Source organism: Panthera onca, chromosome A3 (assembly GCF_046562875.1).
Source record: "Panthera onca isolate mPanOnc1 chromosome A3, mPanOnc1 haplotype 2, whole genome shotgun sequence".
Taxonomy (NCBI): Eukaryota; Metazoa; Chordata; class Mammalia; order Carnivora; family Felidae; genus Panthera; species Panthera onca.
Genome location: NC_138341.1, coordinates 82094596 through 82115719, shown reverse-complemented (window position 1 = coordinate 82115719; position 21124 = coordinate 82094596). Strand labels below are relative to the sequence as shown.

General features: G+C 39.6%; 1 protein-coding gene across 50 annotated transcripts in view; it reads right to left on the bottom strand.

The window, feature by feature from the left end:
• Nucleotides 1-7212: 7212 nt before the first annotated feature.
• The window catches only part of MAP4K4 (mitogen-activated protein kinase kinase kinase kinase 4), a 198051-nt gene continuing 184139 nt past the window's right edge, over nt 7213-21124 (bottom strand). For 27 of the 50 annotated variants that reach the window (XM_060609167.3, XM_060608926.3, XM_060609200.3 and 24 more), the window contains 6 exons: nt 19587-19721; nt 17171-17271; nt 15248-15397; nt 14531-14690; nt 13662-13801; nt 7213-11967 (listed from right to left, as the gene is read on the bottom strand). In XM_060609167.3, coding sequence (XP_060465150.1) covers nt 11884-11967; nt 13662-13801; nt 14531-14690; nt 15248-15397; nt 17171-17271; nt 19587-19721 — 770 coding nt within the window. In that variant the 3' untranslated portion in view covers nt 7213-11883. Of the gene's footprint in view, nt 11968-13661; nt 13802-14530; nt 14691-15223; nt 15398-17170; nt 17272-19586; nt 19722-21124 lie in introns of all 50 variants that reach the window. The other 23 variants (XM_060608936.3, XM_060608998.3, XM_060608916.3 and 20 more) reach the window with 1 other exon arrangement.

Sequence of the window (21124 nt, the reverse complement as noted above, 5' to 3'; positions counted from 1 at the left end):
TTAGGGGTTGAACATAGGAATTTTCCAGGGGACACAATTCAGTCTGTAACAACCCCCTCTAGCCCTTCAGGCATATCAATACATGCAAATAAGACACAAGGATGATGACAACAGATTCGGGTGTCAGTCTCTGATTCCTTCTTGCTAAGGAACTTTCCAATGAGGCTTAGTAAGTGCAGGCAAGTGATAGCCTCTGTCTCCTTTGGTCTTAACTCACTCCTCTGGGAGTTCTCTGTGCTTCTATCTGATCGTGGAATTACTGTGATCTGCATTTTTCAATGTCCTTAGTTTTTATTTATTTATTTATTTATTTAAATTTATTATTTTTTTAAATGTTTATTTATTTTTGAGACAGAGAGAGAGCATGAACAGGGTGGGGTCAGAAAGAGACGGAGACACAGAATCTGAAACAGGCTCCAGGCTCTGAGCTGTCAGCACAGAGCCCGATGCGGGGCTCGAACTCACAGACTGCGAGATCATGACCTGAGCCAAAGTCGGTCGCCCAACTGACTGAGCCACCCAGGCGCCCCCAATGTCCTTAGTTTTTAATATTTTTACTAACAATTTCAATAGAACAGGGTGGTACTCAAAGTGTGGTCCCACACAGCAGCATCAGCACTGCCTGGACATTTGTTAGAAATGCAAATTATCTGGCCACACCTCACCTTTTGAATCAGAGCCTCTGGGGATAAGGCCAAGCAATCCCTGTTTTAACCCCTGTCCCGCCCACCGGATGATCTGATACACACATGCTCAAGGTTTGGAAACAAGACTCTGGGTGTCTAAAGCATCCATACCTGGAAGGGGTGTGCAGCCTTGCTGGTCCTGTCTGTCTCACAAGGAGCCTGAGCCTCACTCCCTGCAGTGTGCCTCAGGGTCTCCATGCACTTTGGGAAGGCTGTCGTCTTTTTAATTCCTCATAATGAACTTCCTTTGGGAAACTGAGCTACAATTAGATCCACTTCCTTCACTTAAAAAAAAAAAAAAAGTTTATTTATTGTGAAAGAGAATGCAAGCAGGGGAGGGGCAGAGAGAGAGGGAGAGAGAATAACAAGCAGGCTCCACCCTGTCAGTGTGGGGCCCGATGCAGGCCTTGATCTCAAGACTGTGAAATCACAGCCTGAACTGATATCAAACATTGGGTGCTCAACCCACTAAGCCACCCAGGCACCCCTTCCTTCACTTTTTACACTAGTCTCTGTATGTAACACAGTGGTTTGTACAAAGCATGGTGCTTCATAAATATTTACTGAATGGATAAACTATTTAGAGCATAAAACTATAAGACATTTATTTCAAAGCAGATGCTTCAGTTTGATGTAGGTAAGAAATATGCTCTCAGATAGCTGAACTTGATTATCTCATGTTGGGGGAATATTGTTTAGGGGATTGGTCCTACAATGATAAGCCCTTACTTCTGGCAGATTCCAGGATGAGCACTCTCTTATGTTACATCCAATTCACAACAACCATGGCTTCAACATAAACAATGTGGTAGAAACACCTGCATCTGACTTGTCTAGAATGGCATCAAAGCATTAAGAGTATAAATTAAAACAAGAGGTTCAGTACAAGGGAGACTGACATGGACTCTTAGGAGACACCTACAGATCCTGAATTTGGGGGACAGAACAGAGTGACTCAGGAATGGAACACTCAGAAACTTGTCAGTCACTAGGTTACACATAAATATGCTGTGAGTACACCAAGTTATTGAGCTACCATTGTTTCTCAATTTCTCCCACATGGGTCCCATTCTTTTACGGACCGCACAATGGCAGGAACCAGCCTCTGGACATACACGTGGACCAGATTTTCCCCACAAGCATGAGGAATCCCTGACAGTTTCATTTCTCAGCAGGATGAGGTCCTAGTTGCGCCTGTCACATGAGTCAGAGGTTCCTGACTGAACATGTTTCCCAGCACAGGGCATTCTGTGTGTAACACCCACTTTCCTCAGGATAAGCAGCCATCCAGCTCTGCAGATCCTACTGCATGCAACTTCTGGTGGGGTATGTGAAAAATCTGTGCTCTCCCTCTGCCTATGAGCCTGGCTATGAGCTTGAGGAAATGAAGAAAACACCAAGCAAGGCAGGGAGACTTCAAATGTCAAAGCATGCGGAGTCAGTGTCGCAGGGAAGAATGAGATCTTCTTATGCATCACAAACTGCAAATTGGCCCCTTGATATTTGCAAATTATGTAGTCTGCCTTGAACTGTCTCACATTTGTTGTAATAAACCATGGAGCAAAAGTTTTATAAGTGAAAAAAAATAAGTTTCTAAAATCCAAGGCTTTTTTAAAAAAAGTTTATCTATTTATTTTGAGAGACAGAGAGAGAGAATGAGAGAGCGAGCATGAGTAGGAGAGGGACAGAAAAGAATCCCAAGCAGGCTCTGCACTGTCAGCCCAAAGCCTGATGCAGGGTTCAAGCTCATGAACTGTGAGATCATGACCTGAGCGAAAAACCAAGTCAGACACTTAACCGACTGAGCCACCCAGGTGCTCCCAAAATCCAGGCTTCTTGATAAAAATATAAATGCATGAAACTGACCACAACCCCCCATCCCAGGTAGCTAATTCTAGTGGAATTTTGTCTTATTTTTTAAATCAAAAGAAGGGGCATTGATATATTAAAAAACCCAGAGTTTGGAGATAAACAGACCGGTTTCTAATTCTTCCTCTTCCATTCATACTTTTTAGAATGACCAGTGGGTTATTTAACTTGCAGGAGCTTCAGTATCTTCTCCAGTAAAGCATACAACAGTATTTACCTCAAAAGATTCTTACCATGGTAAGGTATATAAAGGGTAAAGGCTATATAGCACTGCACCATTTAAAATAGTAGAAGCTAGCCACATGTAGCTATTCAGAACTTAAAATGTGGCTTGTCAGAACTGAGATGTGTTGTATGAAATATACACCAGATTTTCATGTCTTATTATGAAGAAAGAATGTAGGGGCACCCGGGTGTCTCACTTGGTTGAGCATCCAACTGACTCCTGATTTTGCCTAGGTCATGGCTGTGGGATCAAGCCCATCAGGCTCCGTGTGGAACTGGATCCTGCTTGAGCTTCTCTCTCTGCCCCTCCCCCACTGGTGCACATGTGTGTGCACACATACCTCTCTCTTAAAATAAACATTAAAAAAATGTAAACCATCCCTTTACTTAAAATATTGATTACATGTTGAAATTGTATTTTGGATTATATAGAATTAAATAAAATATATTAAAAGTTTATAAACATGCACAATCAGATATAGATCTTATACTAGAGACCAACAAAACAAAAATAGTTTGTGTTGCCAGGTTAACTTATTTTTGTGCACACCTTAAAAATTTCTGCTGCTACCCATCAATCACTAACAAGTGTCCCCAAAGTGTTGACTTCATGTGCTTTTTAGGTTGTTTTCTTGAAAGGCTGTTTACTGTATTTTCTATTTTTACTTTTAAGAGAGAGAGAGCGAGCGAGCATGAGTGGGGTAGACACAGAGAATCTTAAGCAGGCTCCACACACCAGCACGGAGCCCCATGAGGGTCTCCATCCCACGACACTGGGATCAGGATCTGAGCCCAAGAGAGGCACAACTGACTGAGCCACCCAGGAGCCCCCAAGTTGTTTAAAATCAGCAGTCGCACTCTTGGTGGCATCATAACGATCTCCATATTAGAGAACTAAAAACAAAAAAGCAACTTGATGCAGACACTGACAGCTATGATCCATAGCCCTCATAAACTCCAATAGCAAGTACCAATTTTCACTGTTTAATCTTTGAAGAATGTTACAAATTTGAATTTAAAATGGATCTCTTTTCTCTGTTTTATATATTGGCATTCCACTGTTTAGGTTAGGTTGAAAATCCAACATAGACCTGGGCCTGGGAACATACAATGATTTCTGACAGTCTAAAGGGTTGACTAAATGCAGAAAGCCCTCTGGGACCACACAGCCTGGTCTCAGGTCCAACAGAACTTGCCTATTTCCTGAGGTGGGAAAGTCTGCAGGATTCATGAGTGGGGGGTGTAGAGTTCACTGGGGAGACAGCCGCATTACTGGGAAAGAGAAATCAAACAGGGTGTGCCTTCCACAGTAGAAGCCCTGGAAAGGGAGCTCTGTGGGGCAGTGAACACATCCATGTGTCCTGGAGAATGTTCTTATCTATGCCATCACCTATCCCATTTCTGCTGCAGACAAGAGGAACTCTTAGGGTTGTTGCCTAAATATTTATTTGCTCAAAAAATCCATTCATGTTTACAAGGAGTGCCAAAACCATTTTGTTTGTGGGTTCAAGAATACTCTCAAATGGCTCACGGACTGTTAACCATTCTTGTATCTAGTCTCAAAACACCTCAAGTGATCTCCTCTACAACCCAATGAAAACAGCCTCAAGGGCATGGACTGGCCATCCATCCAAGGTGCCCATTTTGTTCTCCTGGACAATTGTGATTGTGCCTTTCATACTGGAGACAAATTCTCTCTAGGGGCTCAACCCACCTTTTTTGGCTCTACCACCTGGCACCTTGCAGAGCAACCTACCCTCCATTTGTTACCCCTCCAAATAAATTTAAGTCAAGAAGCAGGTACCCCAAGTCTTTTCTTCTACAGGTTAATATATGTAAAAGTCCTTACAACAGGCTCTGTTTTTAGCAAATACACACAATGTATTTGCTATCATTGTTGTTAACCAAAACTAGAATAGATTGATTAGTTCAACAATCTTTAGATGTTTCTATAATTACTTCTCCAAATTATTTTTTGTTACCTTTTCTTTAAACCAATCTTTATGGGAACTTTATGGAGCCCTTCCCACCCAGGACCCTCACCTGTGCCAAGGGTGCAACTTGTCCAGATACCATGGCAAGTGTATCTAACCAAATGCGACCTAACCACAATGGGACCATCATCTTCTCTCACTTCAGTTTTATTCATACAGTCCAAACTCACACCAACTCTTTTGGCAGCCACATTTTTTTTTAAGCTAAAAAAGTGTAAATCTTTTTCATATGCACCATTACTAAAGGCCCCGCTTTAACATCTAGAGTACACTAAGCACCATTTTCAAAGTTGGCCCTTTAGACAACTTCCCTCCATTTCACCAAAGGAGCACCATACCTCAAGACTGCTCAGCACCCAGTGGTTGCTCAACTACCAAGTTCCCAGAAGTTACTAGTGTCCAGACTTACTCAACGATGTACACTGCAAGGAAAGTTGAGCGACAATTAGACAGCTTTCCAGGAGGCAACACTGAGGAAATGTCCTCGATGCCAGGAAGATACAAATGAGCTGCCAACAGGACAAGATCCTTTTGAAATGTGACAGTTTTAAGTATTTTCCCAGGACAAAACAGGGATCTGGCCCAGCAAGACCAGCTTTTGTGTCCCTTCCTGAGCACACAAAGTTAGAGGGACAGGCTGAGTACCCTGATCCAGGCCTTGGACATAAGCAGAACACCTACCAGTCCCAACCATCCTGGGGGTTGGACACCTGCTGTGAGCAGGTAGGAGTGCTTCCCAAACAGTCCTCTGTTCCAAAACTTGTCCATCATGAACCTGATGTTTAGCATCAGGATCTTGTGGGGGAGGGGATCACTGCATTTCTAAGAGCTCAGACTGAAAGAAAACACATCTCAGCAGGAATCCATTTCTGAGCCCACTTGTCAGCTGCTTCCCCTGCAGGGTGGATGGTTAACTGTGCAGTTTTCATTTGAGGCTGGAACGCGGTTTGCTATCAGTGAGGTGGTTGGTTTTAAAGCTGAAGGGAAGGTACCAGTGACAAAGGTGAAGAACCAAGGATGCCAATAAAAAGAAACAAAGTACTGATATATGCTACAACATGGATGAATCTTAAAATATTCTGCAAAATCAAAGAAACCAGTCACAGAGGACACAAGTTGTAGGATTTCACTTATGTGAAATGTCCAGAAGATGCAAAGCCATACTGAGGAAAAGTAGATTAGTGGTTGCCTAAAGCTTCAGGGGGAGGTGGCGGTGGTGGGGTGACGAGGAGATAATGACAAGGACAATAAAAATGCTTAAGAATTGATTGTGGTAGTGATGTATGCACAAGTTTGGATAGGCTAAAGGCCACTGAACGTTATGGCTTTGTGAACTGTATCTCAATAAAGCTGTTAAAAAACAATCAAGGAATTATTTAATATCATTTATTGTGAAAAAAGTTATTTAATATTGGCTTCCAACGTTTGTAGTTGTGTCTGATGTCCAAATTGAAGGAAGGGATAAAATTGCCTTGCTCAAAAGCTCCACATCCTTCTGTGGGCATTTTGTGCTGGACCATCAAATTCAAATTTCCTATAACCAAGCAAACTGGGAAAGAGGACTTAGGAATGAAGGGTCCTACACTGTTATTACAGCTAGCCAGCTTGCAGCAACAGGGACTGGTGAATACTATAGTTATGTTAGGGTGCTGGGTGGCTTTGTGCCCAACAAGGCAGAACTCCACACCCTTCCTAGGACCTGTCTACACCAGCACACTTCCTCACAAGTCCCACAAGGCATACAAGCGCTGGCTTCCCTTTGGACTAACACCAGGGTTTTAATTTCGTTCGTTTAAACAAACGATCAGAAATTTGTGTGTGCCTGTTCAGCACCAGCAACATGTTTGGCAGTTTCTGAGGAGCAGAGAAGTTAGGATTTAATAAATGGTTAACCCTGAGAACCAACTTCAGCTCATATGCAGACTCTGTATGCAGACAGAAACAAAGAGTGAACAAAAGCAATGCCATGTTCAGCTATCAGGGTATAGGAGAGGCTATTGACTGTAAGCACAGGGAAGTTAAGCAAGGCAGAGGCAGAAGTGGGACAGATTTTGAAACCTGGATAGAATCTGATTAACATTCAGGTGAAAGGGAAAGTGGACCAGGTATGAGAACCTGTATCTGAGTATGTTATTTCTCCCAGAAGAAAATGCAGTAATGACTTTTCCCAACATTTAATTCCTTAACTGTTTTTTTTTTTTTTTTCAGTTTTACTTTTTTTTTTTTTTTTTTTAATTTTTTATGTTTATTTCTGAGACAGAGAGAGACGGAGCACGAATGGGGGAGGGGCAGAGAGAGAGGGACACACAGAATCCGAAGCAGGCTCCAGGCTCCGAGCTGTCAGCCCAGAGCCCGACACGGGGCTCGAACTCACAAACCGCGAGATCATGACCTGAGCCGAAGTTGGTCACTCAACCGACTGAGCCACCCAGGCGCCCCAGTTTTACTTTCTAATAACTACAGTTGACCCTTCAACATGTTTGAACTATGTGGGCCCATGTGTTTTCCTTATAGCTTTAATAACATTTTCTTTTCTCTAGCTTACTTTAAGAATGCAGTATGTAACACATACACAATGTGTTGACTGTTTACGTTATCAGTAAGGCTTCCAGTCAATCAACAGTAGGCTACTGGTAGTTAGCCTGCTACCGGGGAGTTGGAAGTTATACTGAGTTTTGATGGCACAAGGGGTTGGTGACCCTAGTCCCATGTTGTTTAAGGGTGAACTGTACTCTGAAAGTAAAGCACAGTATCTGTTGTTGTTGAAGTCACAGATGGAAAAGAAGGCAGCAATTTTACTGCACCCTTGAATGTCTTGAATGTGATGCCAAAACACAGAGCTGGTATCAGTTAGAGGGGCTGTTTTCATCTTGGTTGCTTGTTTAAGAAGATCCACACCAGTGGAGGACAAAGTAGGAACAGGAAGAATGAATGATGGTACCAAGACAACTAGCCCTCCATGAGATTTTTATTCCTTAATCATCCACCAGCTGTAACAAATATCACGTAGGAAAAGACAAAACATACTCATTTGGTGGCCTAGGTATTTACAATTTTATTTTCACCTTAGAGAAACAACATGTTTCTAATATGAAGCACAAAGGAGCTGGTTTATTAACATGTGAGTTATGATCATGTAGTGTGGCCTCCCCTTTGCAACCATGGAGGCTTGGCCAAAATGCTGGTCGCGGCAATGTGGTCCTAGATCTGTCCAATGGGGATCACGCATGTCAGATCTCTGGGGGAAATCAGTGACACACACCCCAGGGGCTTGGCCACAAAGACCTTCCAATTACTAGGCCTTAGTATTTATGATGCCAATTTGAGGAAGGGCCACTTCAACTGTCCTATTAGATACAAACATCATGCTAGTTTACTTTCTGATTCAATTCAGACTTGCAAAAATAAAACCTTATTTCCTCCTTAAGGATCAGCTTTACCCATTCTTGGCTTCAAGATCAAGAGCTCACCTTGAACAAACATTCCTGTTTCAGGAGATAGCAGGATATGGAGCTACCCTCTCTAGCCAGGGGTGGCACTGGGGAAGGAGGTATGTATAAAATATGGATCCTCATGGGAAGGAGACATTCTGAAGGATCAGAATATATTTGAAACTCATGCCACATAAAATAGGTGTCATTTTTCTTTTATTTAAGGAGAAAGGTGGGGGGACAACAGTAATTTTCATAATACACAGAAGACAAGTTAGCACTTGGGTTGGGGGGGGGGGCATGTACTTGCCACCAGTCTGCTTTGCAGCTGTAGGATTAGTAAATTTAATGCAGTCTGTCATTTGTACTACTGCTTAGCAAATTTGTAATTGGCAAAGTTAAGAATTATGAATCACTGTAAGTGGACTACAACTAAGACAGAAACCTAAATAACCCATAAAAAATCACTTAAAAATAAACCATAAATATGATGCACATTAGTGAAACAAAACCATTTTTGTAAACATTTTCTCCAACATAACATGTGCATGAGAAAAAAGTTAAGAACACTGCACTCAATACAGAGTTGCTCTGATTTAAATACAGAAAGGTATTACTTATTAAAGCTTTGACTATACTTAGAGACATCTGTATTTTGAAGAGCAGTGCTAAGTAGTTCAATGTTCCATATTTAATGGTATAATACTGTCTTCTTTTTATAATTTTGCCATCTTGGCACTTTTGTGAAGTCACTACCCTGTTAAAGGGAAAAAAAGATCACCCCTTCTCTAGAAGAAGGAAATTTCACCAGCTCGTAATTTTTAATGGAGAAACCTAACTGGGTACCTGAATCAAGCTGTAGCAACACAATCTGGTGTACAAGGTGCTGCAGCCAAGAAGGCAAGGACACCACAGCCAAGGAAAGCACACACCAGGAGCCCGCCCCATAAGGACAAACGGCAGTCTGACCTCAGTGAATTAAGCACACAGATAGATTTGATTACGTTCAACACAAACACCAAAAGAGTGCCAGGTGGCCACCAGGACAGGCACAATTCAGGCTTGAGCTCAGACCCCACTACCTCCGAAAGGAAATCCAGTTTTTGTCAAGTTCTAAATAGTAATTCCAGTGAAAAGTCATGTGCATTATCTGTGCACCCCACCTTGACTTACAGACACTGAGCTTCAAGTCTGTTGGATAAGTATTTTTTTCTGTCTTCCTTATTGGTACCAGAAATTCACTCTTTTTTCAGATACCTGTTCAACTTTACCTCTCTCTAAAGTCATGGGAGAGGCTACAAAGCCAACTTGGATTGACCAAGCCATCTAGTTCTTTCTCCTCTCGGCATGCACACGTGTTCACTGTGGCACGTTTTATCTTACCCAAAAAAACTAAAACATGTAGGAAATCACCAGCGGTAATTTGATTTTGACTGAAATTCTGTGGTGATGGCATCTGGCCCATCTCAAAAGTCCCTTCCAAAGGTGGGATTAACTCTTCAATCTTCTCTGTGTTAACTATGAATCCGTAGAAAAGAACTAGTCCTTTCTGCTTTGGACATCAGCATCATTCCAAAGTCACACAGATGGAAAAGCCATTTCTAATGCCTTGTCCTTTTCAAAAGAGACTAAGGCTCGCTTACTTATCTGTCATTGTGGCTATGTACAACCAGCTGCTGTTTCTGCATCTGTGAGTATACAGATTGTTCACTAGGTTTTTATAATTCAAAGGAGAGCCTTTGGCAGAGATGCTGACCAGGAGGAACAGAATAACAGGGGTCAAACTGGATGCCAAATAGGATGAGAATGCTGGGTAAAGCCTTAACAAATAGGTGCAAATGATTGTTATATTTTCGGGAGGAAAATCTTCCTTTTTCATGTTATAAAAGAAACTTAATCACAAAGGAGTATTAAGCCTATGAAATGCCAAGTTCTGTTTGGTAAACAAAGTTTAAAGTAGCCATCACACAATATTCCCACTCGAAACTCAACAAGAGGAAAGTAAGATGGCACAGCCATGACACTGAGCATTGCTCCTTTACCAAGAGATTAATAGTCTCAGAGGAATTGAGTGACCATGAAGCCATGAAACAAATTATTACCCAAGACATTTATTACAAATGTCATGAACATATTCATAAAGTAAAATTGGTTTAAAAAACAGAGAGAGAACAAGAGAGCAAGTGAGAGGAGGAGAAAAGCCAGGGCTTGGATATTACACCTAAAACACAGGAAGATGCCATCTTATGAATAAGCAGTATTAACTACATTCTTAAAATAGTTTTAGTGCATTGCATTTTTAGAAAAGGGAAACTCCACCCCCCCCACCCCCTGCCAAGAAAAGGTTCCTGCAACACTGAACAGTTTGTGTGACTATTCTAACATGACCGCCTGTCTGCCACCAAACCCCAAATTGAGAACAGTGAGGCCCCTTGTGTTAGAGGCCATAGTTGCCCATCAACCACTAATGGTGCATCTGGTGAAAACGAAGCATTCTGCTCTCTGAACTTAGAAAAACAGACTGCATCCATCAGCATGATGAAACCATGTGGCTATTTCCCATCTTCAGGGACAATTTCTCTTGTGCCTACTGAGACCTGTGACAAAATAACAGTCAAACTTCAATCTGATAGTTTTGGTATTAAGATTAAATTAAACATTAATGTTTTCCTCCAAAAACATATAAACTAAACCACCTCTTAATGCATTACAAACAATGAGGTAGGCAAAAAAATAAACATGTGGCTGAAACAATTTCTTTTCCTCTGCAAGTGCAGACTGTGGTAAAACTTGTCGTGCTTCTAGGTTTAAACAAAAATTAAACCTTTAGGCTGAGGCAGTGCTAATACTGTCACACAACAAAGTTCTGGCCATTATACAAATGCACACATTTTCTTTTTCCTTTTTTTTTTTTTTTTTTTTTTTTTTAAGAACCATCTGCACATGATTTAGGCAAAACCTGGTACACAGAAAAATGACGGAGTTTTTGGCCAAGCCAAAAAAAAAAAAAAAAAAAAAAATCCAAATAAAATGGGACCCCCTTAACCCACCCCACCCTGCCTCCCAAGCCCCACCCACAAAAAAGTTATCCTAGTAACTGTGTCTTTCACATTTTATAAATATTAACTTCTTAAACCTGCACCTTCTTCTTTGACCACATATTGTCACATTACAAAAAAGAAATGTCAATTAAATACACTGTTAATGTTACTATATTAAATCTGCTCTCTGCTTCAGCAAACCGCTCATAAGACCACCATTTTACACCTCCATGTGCCCACTTCCAAACCAATGGCATGTTCATAGTCTCCACTTTCAGATACCCATAAGACAGAGTCACTCAGAGACAAGGAATTCTGGAGCTGAAGGAAAGGCATTTGCTTTCTGGTCTGATGCTCGATCCCAAACACTTATAGCACCTGATGGTAGAATGTGAACAGCACCAGCTGCATTGCAGCCTTGATTTATTTTTGAGTAGGGGAAAGAAGAGAAGGGGGATAAACTGGTAAGAGGTGCAGAAAGGAAATGAAACGAAACGAAACACCCCACACGTGGTGTCTGCATACACAGCTGTCCTGGACTACACCGGTGCAGCTCTGAGCTCCAGTTGCAAGGAATTCCAAGTTCTCAGGATCTCATTGAAGACTCTGGGGGCCAGCAATCCTCATCACAATGCTTCTACCAGCTCAGAAGGGAAGTCCTGCCTAATGTCATGAAATAAACCTGACTGCTGCCACCAGACCGAACGGAGGCGAAGAAGACCTGCAAAATCAAGAGAAAGAGGGAGGGAGAGATTTACCATGAAGACACAACACAACCCAGTCCTTTGGAGCAATCCTTCCTATGGTTCCCAGGCAGGTGACCTAGTGCCACCAACACCTCAATACCTCAACACCTCCAAATGCAGGCAGCCTAAAAGCCCAAAGGCCTCTTTCAAAAGAAAATCTGAGAGGACATCAGTATCACTTGATCATAAGGAGATCATCTCTGTAGCTAATTTTTATCACAACTAAGAAGGCTATCACTGCCATATTGTGAGAACTGAAAAGAAAAACACTGATATTTCTGAAATTGAGTTATTTCTTTTTATCTCCACTGCTAATATCATCTAAAAGATAAATGTGTCTGGAAAACTCCTTAGCAACCTGATTTTTCTCTTTTAAAAAATTAAGCTAAAATATATGTTATTTCATATTACTCTATAGTCACAATACTATAGTTTACTTTTGGGCCTTTGATTAGTAAACTTCAAAGGATATAACATAATAAATAATAAAAATATTTCAATGCCCAAGTTCAAAGAATATTATAGTTATGGCTACATTAAATATACTCAGGAAAATATAAGCCAAAAAGCTGGCAAAATCCTGGATTGGGTTGGGAAGTTGTATGGATTTCTAAGGTAAATGATTAGAAAACAATGTCAACACCGTTAGTAAACGAGCTACAGGATCACAGGAAAGGGGGCTGGTGGTGGTGCAACGTATTTACTGAGCATGCAGTTAGGCAGAAAGCCCAGCTGTCAAGGAGAGATCTAGAGCTCTTCTCTGTCAAGGTGAATTTTCAAATTTAATCTGAGAAGTCAATTAGTGGGCCAGTGGCTAGGGTATTTAATATATTTTAATGTGAGACAAGAGGTGGAAATGTTCTTAAGAGGGAAGTTTCTAAGGTTGCAACAGGCTGCCTCAGGTGGTAAGACATTTTCATCCAAGTGGAGGGAAAAGAGAGAAAGCTGGGCTTGGTAAAGGCCAGGCCCACCTGGGAGGTCCTTCTCAAAGCACGTGGGATGGGTCAACACCCTTGGCCATCCAGCTGCTCCACTCCAAGGCTGGTTTAGGGAGGGGATTCCAGGGAGTTGGTAGGCCTTGAAAGTAACAAGGATGTGGCCAGTTTTGAAAAACAAAGGTTTTTAGGTCTTTTGAAGACTGGGGGTCTCAGCTGCAGGAGGTGCTCATGCTTCTGCATAAAATGATTTATACTGTTAGGTATTTCTGACATGCAAACTATGAAGTTACTTTACTATTCAGAAGCAGACAAGTGGTATCCTTCTGATGCACATCAGGGTCTCGAGAGAAAACTTTTACCCTACCAAATTTGCAAGGGGCTTTCTTCCAATCACAGAAGAATCCCACTAGATTGGCAGTTTTAACCTTTTCTATCCCTAAACCAAACATAGCTCATACAGGTCACCTACTGGGGTTAAAAACAACCACTACAAACAACATACGATGATTTTGGCAGAAACAAGTATCTCTTATCCCTTCATAAGCAAACACAAAATAAAACAGACCCCAACTCCTATATACAGGTCTAAAAAGTCACTACTAAAATGTTGCTTGATGAATTTATTTCAGAATCTATCAAAACCTCAAGAAAAGGCTTCACCAAACCCCGTGGAAAGTAAACCATTACCAAAGCTAACAGCAGCTAAAGAGAAGTTGTAAGGAAACCATTACCTTGTCATTGCGTTCACATAAGAATTTTAGTCTTTGAGCCCTTTTGTGCATAAACACACCATCCAAGTGACCAGTTTCCACAGATCGGATCTCTATGGCCTTTTCTCCCCAGCCCATCGTCTGATTCGATCGAATATATGCTTTTTGAGAGGGGAAAACATGAAATTGTTAAAGATAAGGAAACAGCTATGAAAAGATGCTGCTCATATAATACACACATTATCTGCATGTCTAGCATATGGAGATTTTTGTTTTTAAGGAACTTTTGCTTTTAAAGTTTATCCTGAGAAGTGGTAATTTGAATTCTTGAGATGGTTCATGCTTATTTTGAGCAATGACCCACTGGATATAGAGTTTAGTGCTCCTATTTTTATCAAACCAGTCATAAAGAAGGCAGGAAGAAGAAGTGATGAGAAGAGAAAATGACTACATTGAAACCAGAACAACTTGGGATATAAACTAAAAATTTCAGATTATCGAGTGGCACTGCCACTCGAAAGAATAAATCCCTTACCCTTTTTCAGCCTCCTTTTACTTTCCACAGATTAGTCAACAACCACATCTGTCCTACATCCTGGATGTCTTAAGGATTAAATGAAGGATTGTAAATGACAGAGTTTTAAAGTGTTAAATAATTACTTGGATTTTGTTCTAAAACAGACTATGACCAGTGCCATGGTCTACAATCTCCCTTTTCACCATCAATATTGCCAACCATTCTGGGTTTTTTTTGTTTGTTTTTTGTTTTTCTGCCAACCATTCTGCTAAATGGCCAAAATGTCTGAACAACAGGTAAAACTGATGTGATAACATGCAGTTTTAGAGAAGGCTCCATTTTTACATATGCTATCTTTTCCTCTGATACCTACCTACAGATGTTGGCATCTCTCCCCACTGCAGAACCACATCCTTGGTGATTCTTCCATAGGTATTCACATAAACCCCTTCATCTTCATAGCACACCAGAAGCTCCATGCCATCTGTGTTGGGGAGGATGATGATTGCATGGGGTTTGATGCTACACTGGATCTAGAGAAGAGGAACAAAGTACAGGGAAGTACGTTTGTGGTTATTTCTATCCTTGAAATAGCATTCAAAAAGATTGTCTTGGTGAATGCACTGGTTAATATTCCAGGTGAATAAATACAGCAATTGAATAAAATTTTGGAAAACTCATGCGACATATATCTCAAAGAATACCTTTTACAGGTCATGTACTCTACTAGTTCACATTTTCTGAGGCCCCTGGAACATATCTGGATTGTGGATTCTATTAAGAAATTAATTGAAACCACTCCCAACCCAGGGATATTCTGACCTGCCAGCAATTGCCCCAAATACATCCCATGTTAGTCAAAGCCAGGGCTAAGAGGTTTTCAGGAGGGCTTCACAGAGCCAGGAGAATGGATTTCCACTTGTCTCAGAGCATGCAGCTATTGAGAATGGCACATCATTTAAATACTCACCCCCACACCAAGGGGAAGCAAGGAATCCCTGCTTGTGTTAGTTCACTAAGCAGAGTAAAGAAAAAAGTCAAAACAAAATGAAGCCAGTCAACCAACCATAGAGTGTGGGTTCTTTCTTACGTGTGTTGGTAGATAAATGTCATAGACTGATCCTGAATCCACATCAACAGCATGAAATCCAGCACAGGATCCATAGATCACTTTCAACCTCTGGCCTTCCTCAACAGTGAGATCCACCAGTAATGGCTTATGTACCAATTCTCCAAATGACTACAAAGAAGTAACCGAGACAAAAGTAGTAAGACAAAGAAGAACTTATTTCTGATAGATCAAACAGGAGAAGCCAAACCCAAGGTACTCAGTTATTTAATTACTGAGCCATTCTGGCAACAACCATAAGCAAAAATACTCTATGAAATAAGTCTCTAATTTATTATGCTTTTGTCTGCCAATCAGCATCTGGGAGACATTTCTTCCAGAAGACGTGTCGCAAATTCCCCCTACCTGGCCCAAGAATTCCACCTTCTTGTCTTGGTGAGAAAAACATCTAAAGTGAAAGAACCAGGACTTTCTGTAGCACAGTATTCAACTATTCAATGCAGACAATGGAGAAAGAGGTGGAGTTGCAGGAGTCACATACTGAGAATTTTTAGTATGGTCATCATAGTCATCATAGAGACTTCTACTTTAATTTTTTGACTGGAGCAATACAGTGATGAAAAGCTGTAGGATATTAACCTGGATGACCTGTAATAAACTAGATGACCTCAGTTCTTGATTAATATCAATACCTACAGCTCACAAGACAGACTTAAACAATATACTTATAAAAGCAACTAGGAGAGTACATCTGGCACATAAAGGATATTAAGACCAGATCTCAGAAGATACAACCAATTACTTTTAGTCAGTAACATGTGGATTTATTTCTTGAGCAAATATGGTAACCCCATTTATCCTGCTTTATTGGGGAATCAAGCAATAAGCAATCTAAATATGTCAATTTTCCAAATACTTGAAACTTACCCTTAATAAAATGTATCAAGAACAAGAAAAAAAGGTAAGTAAATAGAATCATTTTGGATGAAAAATTCTTAATTTCATGATATGCACTAAAACAGCCCCAGGAGCTATACTCAAAGTTTTGTGCCTAATATAAGAAATGATGTTAAGTTATTTATAATATCTAATGTCAGAGTAATATTTTAATTAAGAATTTCATAAATTTGTATCTAATGCGAACTCTAGAATTATAAAAAATATTAAAAATACTCACACAGAAAAATACTAATGTTTTTCTATAGTTTTTCCCTTAAACAAAAACAATGCATTATTCATGCTTTTAACTTACTTTTTCTATTTAACGCATAATACATATTCCTGTGTCATTAAGAATTTCTGTAATTTGTTTTTTAGTTAGTATTCTATTGAAAAGATATACCTCCAAGCTGCCTATTGTTGGATACTATTTATCAAAAACATATCTAAATCTTTATACACATGCATGACTTCAGGCAGATGGTCACGGTCTGCTGTTTTTGTTTTTTTTAATGTTTTTATTTATTTTTGAGAGAGAGAGCATAAGTAGGAGAGGGCAGAGAGTGAAGGAGACACAGAATGTGAAGTAGGAGGCTCCAGGCTCTGAGCTGTCAGCACAGAGCCCGATGCAGGGTCTGAACTCATAAGCCGTGAGATCATGACTTGAGCCGAAGTCAGACGCTTAACCGACTGAGCCACCCAGGCACCCCAAGATCTGCTTTTTAATTAGAGGTGGCATTACTTTTTTCTGTTACCATATTGACATATCAATCAATGTCTACCAAACATTTAGCTCTTTCCTCATACTCTGAGGGCTTGGAAAGCAGACAGTGAGGCCTATTACATTAGAAATGGCCTCTCTTATGACAGAATTATACTCTATATTAGTACATAGCTTTTAAATGATCAGTTTTAACTATTTAGGGTTTTTAAACTGTCCTCTGGCTCTTTCTTGGTCATGCATGCATGGCTGATGCTACTTGTAAGTACACTTGATGCTGTTACCTTAAAGGCCATAAATTTGTGATATGGCTTGGGTGCCCACGCATAGACCTCCACAGAACTCTTCAAAGCAATTACCAGAAATTTGATTCTTTCATATTTTACTGAAAACAACAACATAAACAAGAGAAGCACAGGTCAGAATCAACATGGAACTCTAAATTCTGTTAGTTGTCTTTTGCAAACTTTATAAATAATGCCTTCTATTGAGTCATCTAGATCAACAGGAAAAAAATGCTGAGTGATCAAACCTCAGAGTTTCCTTTTCCAATACTTTTATGTATGATTCAGCCTATTCCCATATTTCTTGACTGATGTTTGGGACTCAATTCCAATACTCTGGTTACTATTAAGGAATACTTTCACTAATGTTCCTAATCTTCTTAGACTGAAAGTATTTACTAATCAAAGACAATGCCAGGCCTACCACCCTAAAGTCTTAAGGGCTCAGTATTGCTTCAAAAGGATAATGAAGTGGTTAATCAGCTAAGTATCACTTCAAACCGCTTCCTGATCTATATAGGCAGTGACTGCCTGAATTCTACCTAAAGTTCCATACAAAAAGAACAGTAGTAAAGGAAATCTCTATTCAGCTATATACATTTTTTCAGTTGAAAATGCCTTCTTTACATAGCTATTCCGGTTCTCTTGCAGCCAACCAACTCTGCTTAAAAACAGATGCTCTGAGGGGCTGTGCCCTCACATGACTTAGTGGTCTGGCACAGCTCTACCAGTTTCTTTATAAACTATCTAATGTCACAATACTACCTTATTCTTCCTTTGCACATGAGAGATGGCTTGTTAACTTGATAATTCTCCTTGTTAATTTCCAATATAGTATCACTATTCGAATAAATCACTGACATTAATATTAAGACACAAAGGATTATCAAAGGTTGTCCAAACCAGTGCTGTTTAACAGAATTTTTTGCAATGATGAAAAGATTTTAGATCTGTACTGTTAATATGATAGCCACATTGGGCACATGGAATGGACTAGTGCCACTGAAGAACCACATTTTATAGTTTATTTCATGTTAATTAATTTAAATATAAATTTAAGTAGCCCCTATTCTTGATGGAAATCATATTGTACAGCACAGGTCTTGATAAACTGAATATAATTTCCTAAAAGTATAATGAATGAATGGTACCACACACTCTTACCGCAGAAAATGCTTGTGATTCATTCTGTAAGAATGACAGACCTGAGGATAACTGTTTTATTCCAATGAAAAGCCCAGCACAGTGTAACACATCTGCCTCTAGTTCCCCCTGTAGGATAATCTATTCATGCACATTTCACCCATTCTGAATGATTTCATTAAATTTAACCTTAGATGATTTTAGTTACCCCGCAAAAATTATTTCACATAAACACAGCACAGAAAATCCCAATCCCAAAATTTCATCAAGTATATAGTACTACTTTTCAGTAACACTCAGAATCATGCCAAACTAGGGTGGCTTCTGCAATCATTATTAATCAGTGAGCTGAGAGTTGTGGACAGATTATATAAATAATAAGAGAATGTCAAGGACTGTAATATCCCTAGAAGCAGAGAGAATGACTATAGCATATACTTTCATAAACAGAAAAAAACAAAACATAGTAGCAGAAATCAATATTCAATAGGACCCTTACATTAATCAGTCTTAGGTATAATAGAGACTATTTGCTGATCTTCTCAAATTCCCATTTCAAATTCTATTAGAATATATTATCTCTCCAATAAAGTTTAATTTGGCTAAGCTTCATTATTTCCCCTTTACTTCCAACATTAGTACCAGTATTTTAATTTTTTTTCATACATAAAAAAAAAATTGTTTTGGTTTTGTTCTTGCAAGCTCTTACTTCATAAGAACCAAAGCATGCGTGCCAGCAAGAGAAAAAACAAGACAGTTGCTACGAAACATTGGCTGGCCGACTAGATTCGTTTAGTAGTTAAGAGCACAGTAGCTTTGCACAGTGCGCTTCATTCAAAACAACAAGCCATATAGCTCTTTGGTCAAACTCTCAAACATTCTGTCAATGACTGCCAAGGACCCAAAGTCCTCTCAATGGAGACGAGGCCTGGAGCACAAAGCAAGAATCCAAATTGGCTGGCTTTCCTTTGGCAAGGTTTCCTTAGAGAGGTTATTGTGACCACATCTTACAGAGAAGAATCTGGACTGTCAAAGAGGAAGGGTAAAAAGCCTTGCTCGCAAGATGAATGTGAGCATGAGATGGATGGAGGACAGAATGAATGGCAGGAATGAATGGGGTTATGTTAAAAGGTGCATTGTGAGTCAAGTTGACACTTCGGGATTAGAAGATGCCTTAGAAACATAATCGCAGAAAACATCTAGGTGTATCAGAAAGAACCCTGTGGAACAAAACCCTGCAGAACAAAACCCTCATGACCCTCCTGGAACTTACCAACTTTATAGTGTACACATCCTTCCAAATCCCCCACGGTTGTCCATCCCTGCTTCTTCTCAACTTCTGGATCATTGTGAAGTATTTTATTTCGTAACCAAGACAAATAGTAGACACGTAACTTATCTTTTTTGCCTAGCAAAACAAATATAAATATTTTATATACGTATTCAAAGTAGGTGCCATCTATTAATAACAATAGTAACCAAATGAGCAATAAATATTATCCTCCTAAGGGAACCATTCTGTATGAGTTTTACTAGAACCTCAATTTAAGCTATTCAAAATGGATTTTGAAACTCCTATAGAATTATCATCAGGTATAGGCCTGATTAGAAGGGAAGGTTTTAAAAGAAAAAAGAACTCACACTTATGTAGATAGCCAGTATCCATAAACCACAAAGTAATACAAACACCTGCACAGCAATGCAACCAACAGACCTTATAAGATGCTTTCACATGTATTATGTGATCTGATTCTCAAAACTCTCTGGAGTAGCTATTAGTTCTCATTAGACAGCATAGGAAGATTAAATAGATCAACCAAGGCAGGGAATCAAATCCAGCAAAAAGCCATAAATTGAAGATGTGTGCAACTTAAAGGGCTGACAGAGGACTCACAACCTATAAATCACTTAGAAGAGAGATAACCCAACTGAAAAAGTGGGCAGTCGACTATAACAGTCAAAAGAAGTTAACTCATAGATACATAAAAAAGTACTTGCTCTCAATAGTCAATTAGTGAATGCATATTAAAACCATAATGAGATACAATTTTATGCATCTATCAGAGTGTCTAGAATTAAAAAGAACAATAGTACTCAAAGTAGGGAAGATGAGGAGTAACTAGAAACTCAGAAACCAGTGCTATAAATTGTTAGAACCATTTTAAAAAGCTTGGCATTATCTATTAAAGTAGGATGCATGTATATGCTACTTATGATCCAGTAACTTCTCTCTTCATATTAATGTGTGTGTATGAGCTCCCAAAAACATGAACAAGAATGTTCACAGCAGCATTGTTCCTAAGAACTGAAAACAGCAAACACAAATGTTTATCAACAACAGAACAAATAAATGAATTGTGGTATAGTCATACACAGAAATGAAGTGGAACAATACACCTCTATGAGCAACAACAACAAAACAGGTGTTGAACAAAAGAAACTAGACACATTGACAAGCTTAAGAAGAAAAATCATATGATCTTATCAACAGATGCAGAAAAAACATCTGACAAAACCCAACATTCATTTCATGATCAAACATTCACAGCAAATAGGAATAGAGGGAAATTGCCTCAATTTGACAAATAACATCTACAAAAAACTTACAGCTAATACCATACTTAATGGTGAGAAACTAGATACTTTCCTCTTCAGATCAGGAACAAGGAAGGGTGTCCCCACTTACCACTCCTATTAAACATCATACTACATGTCCTAGCTAATGCAGTAAGACAAAGGAAATAAAAGGTATGCAAACTGGGAAGGAAGAAATACAGGACTGTTTACATAGAAAATGACAAAGAACTGGTA